Source organism: Copadichromis virginalis, linkage group LG12 (genome assembly GCF_057382275.1).
Source record: "Copadichromis virginalis isolate Kocher_CV1m ecotype Utaka linkage group LG12, C_Virginalis_male_GT1.1, whole genome shotgun sequence".
In the NCBI taxonomy this organism is placed as follows: Eukaryota; Metazoa; Chordata; class Actinopteri; order Cichliformes; family Cichlidae; genus Copadichromis; species Copadichromis virginalis.
This window is the reverse complement of record NC_140629.1, coordinates 4,184,611-4,198,675: the sequence shown is the minus strand read 5'-3', so window position 1 is coordinate 4,198,675 and position 14,065 is coordinate 4,184,611. Positions and strand designations below refer to the sequence as shown.

The 14,065-nt window shown below is 43.2% G+C and overlaps 1 protein-coding gene across 10 annotated transcripts in view; it reads left to right on the top strand.

Moving 5' to 3' along the window:
• The window catches only part of fbrsl1 (fibrosin-like 1), a 288,396-nt gene that overhangs the window by 269,743 nt on the left and 4,588 nt on the right, over positions 1-14,065 (top strand). For 3 of the 10 annotated variants that reach the window (XM_085474425.1, XM_085474428.1, XM_085474422.1), the window contains 10 exons: positions 2,276-2,678; positions 3,306-3,565; positions 5,451-5,701; positions 9,115-9,165; positions 9,369-9,464; positions 11,083-11,154; positions 11,331-11,360; positions 11,659-11,730; positions 12,407-12,539; positions 13,204-13,287. In XM_085474425.1, coding sequence (XP_085330551.1) covers positions 2,276-2,678; positions 3,306-3,565; positions 5,451-5,701; positions 9,115-9,165; positions 9,369-9,464; positions 11,083-11,154; positions 11,331-11,360; positions 11,659-11,730; positions 12,407-12,539; positions 13,204-13,287 — 1,452 coding nt within the window. Of the gene's footprint in view, positions 1-2,275; positions 2,679-3,305; positions 3,566-5,105; positions 5,267-5,450; positions 5,702-9,114; positions 9,166-9,368; positions 9,465-11,082; positions 11,155-11,330; positions 11,361-11,658; positions 11,731-12,406; positions 12,540-13,203; positions 13,288-14,065 lie in introns of all 10 variants that reach the window. The other 7 variants (XM_085474432.1, XM_085474429.1, XM_085474430.1 and 4 more) reach the window with 5 other exon arrangements.

Sequence of the window (14,065 nt, the reverse complement as noted above, 5' to 3'; positions counted from 1 at the left end):
AGCATGGTTAGCTAGCTACATTTACAAACTGTATGGCTGCACGTATTTTACTCAGCAAAACTAAAGTACTATCTTGTGTGTGCCACACAAGAAGCCATATTAAACTGAATTTTAAATTCAATTTAAAATTCTGCAAATGGCACCAACAGCTTAAACACAGTGATGCAGTCCAGCCTTTGGCTAACTTAAAATAGCAGGAAAAAAAGCCGCTGCAGCTCCCTCTGGTAGCACACCTGCCAGTCAAAGCAGCCACACCCTGACTTTAAACCTTACCAGTATCCAGAAGTGCAAGTTCTAGAAAAATATCACACAGCATAGGGTTTTATGAAGGAGTATGACGGTGTCAGAGTTATCATGCATACATATTGTATATTTTTCAAAATGGTAGATAAACCTATTAAAAAAAAGGTCAGTTTGCAAACAATAAAAATCTATTGGATAATGCAACTCTTTTTCTTTCTCCAACAAACCGGTCTGGTTTTCCTCACTTTGTTCTGCCCTTCACTAAAATGAAGTTGCATGTGTTTGCCAACAGTAAAAACTTGTCCATGTTCCATTCATTCGTGTGCACGTGTGGGTGTGTTTTATTGTGCGTGCAATCGTATATGTGTGTGTGTGTGTGTGTGCGCGCGCTTGTGAGTGTGAGTGAGCTTTCAGAGGGATTTTAATGAGGGATGTGTTGGTCTGTGCCGATCGCTGCCTCCATTAGAGCCCATTAGAATCATCATTAAGATAACCCGGCGCTCGCTGTGGCCCTGGCTTAGAATGCGAAGCCCCCACCCCCCTACCTTCCCTCTATGGTCGTAGTGAGACTTCCTTCAGTATCACTCGCCTTGCATTATGTCTGGGAAAACTGGTTGCCATGGCAACATCACCCAACAGCGACATTTTGACTGTGGATATTTGCTTCTTCTCCTCCGTTTGTCTGTCTGTCTGTGCCCGCCTCTGTGTTTTTGCCATTGAGTATTCCTCTTTCTCTGTCCCCGTAACACCGAGAGTCTGACAGTTTAATCCAAGTCCCAGACCCCAATAAATCCGGAGGTCTATATAGGCCTGGACCCAGGAATTCATTTGAAAATTATGACACCATAGCCAGCCCCAGTTCTCCTATAAATGTAAGGAGTAAATGGAAGGGGAGCTCAACAAATAAAGAAATAAATAAAAGCCCTGCCTTGCCTTTTTATTGGCCTTTTTATGGGTGTTAGGATCCTTGAAAGATTAAGCAGGCTGTTAATAGGGCCTGGATATTCCATTAGTGGGCTGCATGTTGAGTTCTCACTGGTTTGACAGCAGCTCCCAGCTCTTCTCATTTTGTTACTGTTGAGTGTGCCCATGGATCTTTTTTAATTGAAGCACTGCTATGTCTTTTGACTGAAACCTTGCTGTATCTGAGCACTCGTAGCTTAGAGCCACCAAGAGGGCACCACCAAGCTGTCTGTCTGCCTGACTATCTCTGTGCATGTGTGCATAGTTAAAATGAATACCAGCAGTAGCAGCTTTGATTAGCTCAGAAGCTACAGCAGTGATTTTGCTGTTGCAGTTGTCACACAAGCGTATCCTCAAGCTCACAATCTTTGCGGGCCATTTTCCTTTGCATTTAACTCTGGGAGAAGCACAAGATCACCAACTGGCTCGTCTTATTCATTAAGATTCATAACTGCTTTGATGCTGCTTTTTCTCCCACTTTTATTTGCCTGCTACAACAGCATATAATTATAGTCATTAAATTGCGACAGTCTAAGTACGAAAAGTCGTTGTTCTGTGGAATGCTGATTATAAAAGCTTCTTGTCTGTTGAAAAGGCCGCTGATGAATGGTAAAAAATGGGTTCAGAGTGCTTTCCTGTGGTTTCCCCTATCCCCTGAAAGAACAAGAAGGAAAGATAGAAAGATGCCAGAGAGGCCAAGATAAGGGGCCACGATCTCTCCTCACAACACAATTGAAACATAATTATTTCATGCCAGATTGTGTGCTCAGCAAAGCCCTGAATGGGGGCCGACATTTAACTTTAATTAGCTGTGATTTATTCATACTGACTGGATCGCGGAAAGAAATTGGATCATCTGATTATAGTCAAGCATGAAAATGACCTGATTAAACACTTAATGGAACCTAGGGAGAGGGAAACAAGAGGAACCTTGGGCAGAAGACACTGGGACAACATTAAAAAGGCAGAGAGGGAGCAGTTTTTTCATGTGTTAGATGTTACTGAGGCAAACGAAGATGAAGTTTAACATGTTTCTCCTTAAATTTTAACTGTTTTTTCCCCATTTCAGGTGTGCCAACGAATGAGAGTCCTGAGTCCAAGACTTGTAGCTCAGCCAAAGTCTCCGGTCTCCAGCGCAGCCAGGAGCAGAGCAACAGTGAGGTGCCTTTTGCACCTCCCGTGTCCAGCCCCACCCCGGCTTCGGCACCTACGGGCTCCCCTGCCCCTGCTGCAGCGGCGGCACCCTCAGAGCCTCCTAGGTTACGGCTTCCCACCCCGCCTCCTCTCAGTGTTAAAAAGGAGCTGCAACTTCCACCGCCCGTCCCTACACCTCCCCTGTTGAGGGCACCGCCCCACCCCCACCCCCACCCTCCTCACCCACACTCGCACCAGGAGCCTCGTGTTCTGCCCCGACAGCACCACGCACGGCCAGTGCACCACCCGTTGCCGTATAGCAGCCTCCACGAAATCAGGTATTTTTACTGGGGCTAAGAATTATGAGTATAAACCTGCTAAAGAAACCACACGGTTCAGCTGTGTTAGTGCCATATTCACCAACCTCAGCGCTGCACACTACCAGAAAGCAAACAGAAATTCAGTACCCAGTACTGTCTTCACTTTCACCGTCTCACCTTTTGTACCTGTTCACAGTGTTGTCTGGCAGACGCTAACACTTTCCTTGTGTTTCCTACCACTCTAGTAAAGACGATATAACCTGCCAGAACTTCCAAATTAATATGATCTAGTCCAATAGACAATTCTATATTCCACACAGTATTGACTGTTTTCATGTGGATATTGATTTTTCCTCCCTCACAATAACCAGCTGTCAGATTTACTGTTTTCATCGGGCAACACTGCAGTGCACACAGCATGATTTCCCATTTCACCTTTTCAGATTGTGCCCTCACCTCTTTTAATTCAATATAAGAAGCATTATTAGAAAATCACTCTTATTTGGTCAAAGTAAGCTGAACTTACAGCGAGATACCTACAAGAAAAAGCATCACAGTATGTGGATATGTATGTACAGTTTGTATTAACATCGTAAATGATGCTAATAGTGATTGCATTTTTTTTGTACCCCATTAAATCTTTAGCCACAGCAGCAGTCCAGTGGGTCTTCCCAAACAGCATTTACCCCCGTCCCCTCACCACCACCTGAGTGGGCTTCCGTCCTCGGCCCCTGCATTGCCTCTCTCCATAGCCAACCTTTCTACCTCGCACTATTCCTCCCTACGGAGCCCAGCCCATCGCCATTCGGCCATGTTTGCAACCCCAGCCACACTGCCGCCGCCACCGACCTTACCGACCAACAGTTTAGTGGTGCCCGGGCACCCCGCCGGCACCCCCTACCCAGGTAAAGCTGCGCACCTTAAATGCTGCACGGTAGCTTTAGCGGAGACGCAAAGTCCAAAGAAAAACAACTTCAGAGGGAGCAAAATGTTTTACATGAACATTTTTGATTCATTATTTATTCTTGAGATTAACAAAAGAACTGCAAACACTGTTGCGGTTCTACAGGACATTTTATCATTAGATAAGTTACACTTAGCTGTACAACTGTGTTCATGCTGCAATTGCAGTTGTTTAAAAATAGGATTTATAGATGCATAAAATACTAACCTGGCAAATATTGTTTAACCTACTACAGTTAGTCGAGGATTTTTATACCATTAATGGCACAAAAATGTTACATTGTTTGAAACAAGTCAAGTGTTTATGCACCATTTGCTGATCTGGTAAGTGCTCATTCTTTACTTTTTCTTTTTAAATAAAAAGGCTATTGAGTTATTCTACAACGCATTTATTCCTAAGTGAAGACATGTGAGGGATTTAGCCCTTTCTTAGAAGTTTAGTTTGTCCAGATCTCAGTATTTTAAATAGAACCAATATACCAGTGGTGCTGATCTATTAACTATTTGCTGGTATATCGATAAATTTATAACAGCTGATAAATTAAAATTCAAGTAAAGACGAGATGATAGAAATACTGTTAACACCATGTTATGAGTGTTAATACTTCATAGTTTGTTAACCAGAGACAGGTATTCCAAAACTGTATTGGCAACACAGTTTTGGAATACCACAACAACCAGCTGATGTGAGCAGAGTCACAGCAATCCACAAATAATGAGTCTTAGTAAGGACTCATAAATAACCACACATGATGAATGCTAGGGATATCTGTTTATGGTTTGTGTACTGGCTATCGGATTTTAAATCATCCGATATCGGTGCCAGTATCAGTGTCAGTTTTAAAAAAGGCTCTAATTATACATCCGTTTTCCATAGTGCCTCAGCAAAGTAAATTGCAATGACAAATTTGCATTAATCTTTAAAGCACTCTATGCAGCACATGGGATATTAATGCTAATAACACAGTGGGCAGTAAGCACTTAGAGCTCATCAATAAACTGAAAAAAGTACAAAGGGTCTTGCATAGAAATAACTGTTGGGCATTACAGAGTGGAAAAGTATATTAAATGGAAATAAATACACTTGGGGTCCCTTCTTAGATGGTCTGCATTTCTAGTAGCACAGATATTAAATGGGCACAAGGACTGTAAGAGGGCTTGGATGCATCACGAGTAAATGTCATCTAACGATCAGACAGCCACCACGGTCGGAGACAGCACACCGCAAGCAGCCAGTCTGCAACTGGCACAGCCAAAATTGTGTTGCCTAGCATGCAAACACGAGTGATTTGTAACGATTTTTAATATGTTCAAAGATTCTATCGAAACAGGCGATCTCATCAGAAAAGAAAATGTCTCCAGACATGATGGGTGTCTCCAAAATAAGCAGTAAATATGCCAGTTGTGAAATGACTTTCTCATAGAGGGCAAGAGTGTGTGTGTTTTCTGCTGGGATGACTCTTGGTTCTTTCTTGTCTTTAGATACCAGCCTGTTGATATCATTCAACCAACCAATCATGTATTGCCAGCCTCATTCGGGGATTCTGATTGGCACATTGTCACAGGCAACTCTCTTACCACCACCAATGAGTCCCCACGTAGAAAACCCTCACAGCATGAGCTGGAGAAACAGAGAATGCCAGGTGACTATTTTCTTTTTTCTCTTCTACCCTTGTTGTGAAGACTGACTGGGCGCCCGTGCCTTTTTTTTTCTTGTGTCCCCCCTTCCGCCCCCCCCCCCCTCCTTTTTTCTTTCTTTTTTTTCCTTTTTTTTGCTTTTCTTTTTTTTTTTTTTTTTGGGTTTCCCCTCGCTCTCCTTTCTTGCAGAGCATGACCTCCTGAGGCAGGAGCTGAACAACCGTTTCCTGGTTCAGAGTTCAGAGCGGGGCCGGGGGCCGTCCGCTTCGCCGTTGGCCCCTGTGTCACTCCTGAGGGCCGAGTTTCACCAACACCAGCACATGCACCAGCACCAACACACCCACCAGCACACCTTCACGCCCTTCCCCGCAAGTCTGCCCCCGGCCGCCATCCTCACCCCGCCCACCGCACCCCCCATGGTGCGTACCCAAGCCAGAAATGTGAGGATAAGTAAAATAAGCTCCCGTAACTTCCCACCAACTCACCTGTTACCCCTCCCAATTTCCTCTTCAATCAACTCCTCCCTTTTTTTCTTTACCCCCAAATTTGCCAGTTTTGTCCTGTAGCTGTAAGAACCCCTCCCTTCAGAAAAATCTGACACTTTGAGTTTGAATTTTTAAAAGATTTTTTTTTTGCACTCTTCCTGTGGACGACAAGCTGGAAGCATCACGTTTAATTGGGGCTGCCACCTCCCATTACACAAACACACACACGAGCATGTTTATTACACTGTCAATTTAATTGCTTCAAGTACACATTTCCATTATCAGCAACTATATTTGTATTTATTCAACAGATTGATGAGGCAACATGTAAAATGTTTATTTGTAATTTTAAATTAGCAATAGCATGTTCATTCCATTATATTTTCATTATTAACAGCGTGGTGTTCAGCCATGTGTTTTTAGCATGTTTAGCTGCAGCTTTTTTAAACGACACAACAAATGATAACATTTCTCACTTTCAGTATTTGATATGTTGCCCTTTGATTGTTTCAATTCTATTAACACATTTAAATATTTTATTTTGCTTTTATTTACATTTTACACAGCATCCCAACATTATTAGAAAGGACTGTAGAGTTTCAGTACGCTTCAGTTTTTATAGAAGCTAATTTCCTGTTTAGATATGCCTTTTCATTAAAAACAAAGGTACTAATAAGCCGATCTGTGTCTGTATGAATACATTCCTGCAGACTTGTGCTTTTATACATACATATATATACACAGACATATATGTGTGTGTTTGTGTAACAGGGACTTATTGCTGCGTGTACGTGTGTGCAAAGCCCAAAAGCAACCATACATTCCAATGACAAATTCAAAGCTTTTCTAGTGGGTCAGATGACCTCATTGCGGATAAAGGGGGGAAATGACATCATTGTAAAACTGTTTTGATAACGTTTCTAATTGCTTCCGTGTTTTAAATGCCAACAAGTCTGGAGGGAAGAGGGAGGGGCGTTTAACACTGGCAGCTCTCAAAATTTGTACAGAGGAAAAACGGTTATGACTATTCATCCATCATTTGAAATGCGCAGCAATCTCTGTCAGTCGAATCAGACGGCTCCCCATTTGTAGCTTTTTGCCATTAGTCTAATAGATCTAATCCATCTTGTCATGACCTCTGATTAAAAGCCCGTGGTCCCATTAAGGCCCAACTCCAAGATTATCCCCATCCTGTACATTAGAAATCAAAGCTCTGGTATTTATGGCGCAGTCAGATAAGCATAAGGGCCGTTTACATGATTCTTCGGTCAGCACACACGCTGTTGTCTGGTCTGCTGTTCATTCCTTACATGGAAGGAATTATGCGCTACACAATCCTCTCTTTGAAGATGAAAGAAGTGACCCCCCTCCCACCAACACCACCACCACCACCATCATCTCTTTTGTGTCGTTTCAGTGGGATTTTACACTGACGTTAATGTTGCTGTTGTGTATTTTGTCGTTTTCGCTGTTTTTACTTAACGTATGCCTTTCCCTCCCTCCTACCCCTCAGTAGCGATATTGCTTTCTTCTCCTTAGTGCTTAAAGAAGCAGAGTAATGATGATGTTGTGGCTGTTTTTACTGTTTTGCTATGAAAAGCTAGACCAAGTGTTTCCCAGCTGTGCATCCTCTGTCTATCTCTCTCACACACACGTTTTTTTCCTCCTGCTCTCTAGATGCCCCATGTCATTTCAACTATGTAACAGCCCTTGGCTAATGGCTGTAATTAATGAAATTATGAAGCCTCTATATTTGTTTATTGTTCTACGCCCTCGAGCAGCTGGCTTGCCAAATGGCAGCGGTGAATGCCTGCCCCCTTGCTCCTGCCATGTCTTTGGACGAGAAATATTTTTAATTGTTATAGGATGAAATATTAAGCGTTAATTAGCCAAAGCGGTTTACTATAAAACTGTGACAGCCTCCATAAATTTTAAGGCAAGACTTCTTTTTTTTCTTTATTTGTTTTTTTTAACAAGGCCATAAAGCCGAAATCCCCTCTCCAGTGACAGACATTAAACAGGCCGCGCCTTCAGAAGCGCAGAGGAGCTGTTTAATGAGCTCGGAAGCTGGCTCAGCATTTCCTCTCAATGGGCTGTCTTTGATTCGGGGCCATTATCGCCCACAAACAGGGCCGCCGACACCATCGCCGCTGTTATTACCATTCTGCGCACAGATGTGATTGGACCTGCTTCACCAGACGGCCCCGTGTCCCAAACCCTGCATCTGCACCAGCTCCAGCCCGCCCTCCCTCCCCAGCCACCCCTGTCGCTGCACGCGTGCACACAGAAAATCTGATTCATACCCGTTCATTTTCCCATATTATGTAAACCCAAAACATCTGCGCCTGCCAACTGAGCTTTGAGAAAACACTCGCAAAAAGTACCTGCAAATGGTTTGTGTATTTACGGAACAGGAATAAGTTACTGTCACTTGTAATTAGACGTTTTCAAAATAGAGAGCTGGTATTGGCTCGCGAACAGACATACAAAGTCCTCATTCATGCTCCCTTCTCTCTCTTCCTCCCTCCTGTCCATCTCAGCTTACCAACTGCTTTCTCGTGTGCACGCGGGGCATGATCGGAAACATTTTAAATGTAACCACACTGTTTTCATCTGGCAAATTCCAACTAAAATTATTCTGATAGGCTAAGTTCTGCCACAGAAACGGTTTCTTCACAACTCTGAGGTGGTGTCGGTTTCAAGCATTTAATCAGCTGAAATCCCATCTCCTTAAATCAGTCTCAATCATACAAGGCAGACTGTTCACACAGCTTCACATATGACCTCCGTGGTTTTACGGACTGACCCGCTTTTTTGTCTTTTGAAGTACAGTTTCCTAACACTGCAAACAAGTTACATGTCTTCTTGTACTTCCTTCCCAGATATACCATCGGGGCTTTTTGCACACAAAAAAATCTCAGCAGTCAAAAGCAATTAGATTCACATTTCTTCAGATTTTCCAGTGATTAGAAACAACTGGTCTGGCCTTAAAACAGTCTGATTCCTAAGCTGGGCCTCCACGCCCAATGTCTGTATGCTCAATTGAAAAATCATGCAGGCTGTCTTCGTCTTGGCAGTGTGCTTAAGCGGTTGTATTGTTAGTGATTTAACTGCCTATCTGACCACGCTGTTTAAGTAAACCCATGACCAGTTCAAGCCAGCTGCTTTACCCCGGGGCTTGTTATTCTGGACCAAACCCTGCTCGTTACCAGTTACAGATGTTGAGCATGTGTTTTTGCCTTTGTAATGTAAAAAAAAAAATAATGAGACCTTATTACCAAAGAAGGCTGTTGTATGAGGGATTTTGTTCGAGTATATCATTATGTGGACTTTTGTTTCCTAATGCTTTTCTTTTCTGTCTGTTCCAGTTCGACAAATATGGCCCCAAACTGGACAATCCATTCATCAGACATTCAAATGTAAGTTTTTTTGCACTAATTTAAATGTGTTAACAGCATTTGCATATGGCAAATCAAATATTTGACATATTTGAATGTTGCCTTGACAGCATTTATTGTGGCAGTGGCTTTGTGTGTGTGTGTATCTATATGCTTGAGTCTTGTATGTATGACTGTATGATTTTGTTTTGTGTCTCCCATCTTCCCCTTCCTCCCCCTTCCAGTTCTTCCCCTCCTACCCCCCAACCATGCCAGGCATGCCCCCGCTGCTCCCACACTCAGGACCCTTCAGCTCGCTGCAAGGAGCCTTCCAGCCCAAGGTCAGACCCGCATCCCTTAACCCACTGTCTACAAACAGGAGATTTTAAGGGAGCTTGAGCATAAAAGAAACCACAAAGTGTGCAGACTTTTACAAGAAAAACACTTTATAAGTGCGCAAAAGGAAAACAAAAATTTAAAACTGCAGGTGGACTCCTAGCCTTAGTCACGACAGGCCAAAAATAGGACCGTGATGTCTGCCTGTCCAGAAGAGCAGAAGGGAGGAGATGCAGGGGACGTCGAGGGGCGGGAGGGTGTGAGTCTGGCAGATGCTCAGAGGCTGTGACCTGAAGTAAGCCACCAATCAAAGCTGGCCTAAATCCGCTGGCCCTATTCCCAGAGGGCTCAGTGATGGAGGTTCCCTTTTGTGGAAGGCCCCTCCAGATGGTTCAAAGCACAGTTTTATGCATCCAAAGCCCCTGCTAAGTATTCTTGGAGACGAGCTTGGGGGGATAGAGCTTGGGAAGTATGTTTGTTTGTGGGGCCTGGCGACCCTGGTCACCGTGCAGAATCACCCGATCTCTAATAAGGCAATAGATTAAGGCCTGATTTAGACTTCTGCGGGGACTCTTTGTAGTGCTTACGGTGTAGCCTACATAAGTGGCGACATCGTTGGCGGCATTTTTGCTTGTATGTGGTGCGTTGTGTTAATTACCATGTAGTCCTGTCCTGGTGTTTTATATCCAGTGCCAGCTGATGGAAAGAAATAAAATGCTGGGCCTTTTGGTTATTTTGGGGGGGAGGGGATTTCAAACATATCTCTAGTTTTTCCACTTCGCTGTAATTTCCATCACGTTCATTCCCATAGTTTCAGCAATCTCCCTCCAGGTATTTCCTGACATTTGTGAGTCCTTTATATTGATGCTATGATTATAATTCCTTAAACCGAGATTCTCTCACTGATAAAATTTAAAAAGGTGGCAAAAAAGTTGCCAGAAACACGAATGAATCGATGATGCTGAACGAGCACATCATACTAGTTGTGGGCTGCATTGACCCGATGTATAGTTACATTTCTCAGGAGGTGCATGTCAGGTTAGGCCATGTGAAATGACATGTGTTTCCTGCTGGAGCATAAAACCCCAGGAACAATGTTGATCTAGGATCTTGTGCTCTGCAGACTTGAAGATGAAACGATTAGAGATGTGCTGCTCTGGCATAACTCTGAACTCTGGGAAGCATCATTGCAGTTTTACCTATATCAGCTATAGCTGTGCAAATACTTGGGCGTTAGCTGACCGTAGTGCAGCTAATTATCTGGGTTGGAATAGATGCTGGAGGGTCTTTGAGTAGTTTTGCAAGAAATTCGTCTTACATGCTTCCATGCTATCTCCATAACAGCACTGACACAAAGCATAAGAATAAGGTGAAAACTGGGATTACAGTAATCTTATTCATTCTCTCAGGGGATATTTAAAAAAAATAAATGGAAAAAATGCAATTAACAGTGTTCTACAGAGGACCCTCTTGAGGATGCCTGAGACCCCCTTTGGGAATTATTATATGAGGTCAAATTGTTTTGTATTGTTGTGCCAAGTTCAGTTTCTTTCTTTCCCCATGCAGATGTTACAGATGTGGTTGATCACCATGTATCTTTTTGTCTTTGTCTTTCTCTGTCAGGCATCCAATCCCATCGATGTAGCAGCACGTCCTGGAGCAGTGCCTCATACACTTCTGCAGAAGGACCCACGGGTAAGCATGAGACCGAGAGCATCGCAGCCACTCTGCTCATATTCCTTCTGATGATAGCCACACATAATCCAGTGCATATGTCTCAAAGAGACATTTCTTCTCATGCATTTCAGTTTTACAGTTAGTAGTATGTGTCTTTGTTGTTTGTAATAATGATTATCTGTTTATCCATACAGATAACAGATCCATTCAGGACATCTGTTAGGGTAAGTAGATGCCTTATCCTTTCCTGTTAAATGCTTCATCTCTCTGGCCAGGCCACAAAGTCTAAAACCTTAAAATTCTTTAACAATTCTCGATTAAGCAAATGCAGGGTTTTGGCTGCATTTACGCTTAGCTTTGAGGTCTGTATTGGGGTTAGATATTCTTAATATGTTGCCTGGTTGCAAATTCTGATGAGTTCCCACTTTGTAGTTTGGCCAGAAAAGCTCTATGCCAGAATCAATTTTTAGCTCCCCATATCAAAGCCAGCAGGCTAACCTCAGTTTCTCTCTAAATTTTTAGAAACCTGGCAAGTGGTGTGCAGTGCATGTCCAGATCGCATGGCAGATCTACCACCACCAGCAGAAAATGAAGGTGCGTGAGACAGATAGTAATGTTTTTAAGGAATCTTGCTGTCATGTAAAGCCAGATACACTATATTGGTTATGGAAAACGGGCCAAATAGCTAACTTATTGAAAACACTACATGCTAGAGCAGATCGAGCTGACTTGGATCTTTTGTTTGGGTCTAAACGTAGAACGATCACATGATTGGAAAGAGGCAGAAAGCTTTAAAAGAAGCAAAGCCCAACACATGAAGGCTCCACTTTAAACATATATTTTCTATAAAGGTTCTCTCTGACTCCATAAGAGAAGGGGTAGATGGTAACAGTAGCACTCGGTATCAGACGCAACATGTGAACACAGAACAGAAATGCTTATACGAATTACTCCTCTCACTGACAGAGGATGGTGTGGCCTTGCCATGGAGATCCTCTGCTAATGCCACTGGCCCTGGGTGTCTCAGGCTTTTCTTGGGCCCAGAACCCCAGTTGCCAAGGATTTTGTTTCCCTAATCAGCTTACATATATTTGTTATAACACAGCTAGTCAGAATTGAGAACATGGAGCCATTGTCAAAGTCTCTGTCCTTCTCTGAGCTCTCACCCAGTGTAGCTGACGATCGCTCACGCTCACTCCCTTGTTGGAAATGTTTCGTGCTGTTGCGTACTGACCTAATTTTCTTTGTCTCCTTCTCTGCTTTTCTACAGCAAATGCAGCTGGACCCTCACAAACTTGACATGAATGGGAAGCTGGACCTGTTTAGTCGACCCCCAGCACCAGGAGTCTTCCCAGGGTTCCCGTACCCTCACGATCTGGCACGACCCCTCTTCCCCTCCACAGGTTGGTCAAGGCTCAAAATACCTACCAACATATTGAAAACACTCAAACTTCAAGCCTCCTAACGTCATTACTGCCTTTATGGAAATTAACATTTTTAACAACATTTGGAAAAAACACTTTTTATTTTCCCTCTCGTGCAATGTTCACATAATTATAGTGCTTTGGTAGCAAGTGTTTTGCCTGTAAAGGGAGTCAAATATGTCTATGAATATGCATGGCTCTCAGTTAGGTAATTGACTGATGCGCCCTGTGTTGGAGGGCAACAGAGAAGAGAACGGCCTTTGACTGGTAATTATGCAGCGGTGTGTCAGAGGCACTCCTGTAATTGGTTCTATCATTAACAATTCATGAAATATGGGTGATGGTAGCAGTGTTTTGTGAAAGAGGCCAACTTGTTGTACATTCAAGAGCTGACCTCACTAAGCTGGTACAGACTCACGCACAAACAAATAACAGCTGCAATGAAACCAGCTGATATAGTCAGTAGCATCACTCCACCAACTCTTTGCTCATCTGGTCCACGTTGCGTCAGAGTTTGTGATACTGCGGCAGAAATGCATTTGTTTAACTTAGGGTTTGGTTTGGCGTAAGATTGTTCCCCAACCGACCAGACGACCGGCCGGATATGGATTATAACACTATTTCATCCTCTCTGTCCCGATAGGCTCTGGACACCCCCCTCCGTCTCCATACGGCCCCCCCTCCCACCCCAGTGGATTCCTGCCTCCTAGCCATTTGGCAGGTAAGTGTAAGTAACCCCCATGTTTATCTTTTTTTTATACATTTATCTCCTCTTTCAACACGAGTCTCTCACTCACTCTTTCTTACACTCATGTTTCAAATACATTAAAAGCCACCAGGGTGTAATTTGAACCAAAGGTATTCCTAGTTTTTGATCTCAGGTTCACTTCAAGGTTAATGTACAATATCGTTAGCAACAGCCAGCTGCAGTACTGCCTCTTACTTTACTATAATATTGAATGTAGCCATTCTGCAATCAGCCAGTGTGATTCATACTACGGTCGAAAATAACTCCAGAGTCCGGGTTTATTAAAATGGAAGTAGTTTCCAGCCTCCAGACCGATTTGTCATCCCTCATTTGCTCGGACAAACTGTACACAGAGCAGCAGCACACAAGACACTATTTTCTATAAGCATGCCAAGCTTATTTCGTCGTACCCAGGAAGAAGGGAATAATGAAGGGGCGTTCGTGCTGTATGATTCTTTGGTACATTCGGTTGTTTGCATTTTTATTCATCATCCTCAGTTCGGACTGAGACACTGTTTAAGTGTCAGTCCATTCTGTGCCTATGAAAACATGGTAAACTGAGGATGAAGATTTAGTCAACAAATGGGAATTCATGTGTGAGGCAGAGGAGATTTCTCAATTCTTGTCTTTTCTAATACGTGAAAAGCTCCAGAATTAAAAATCCTTGACCCCTAATCGGTTGGCAAGTTGTGCATTTCCTGATGGATTATTTCCGATTTAAAGTGGGACTGCAAATTCTTAGTTAATGAGTCCCGTT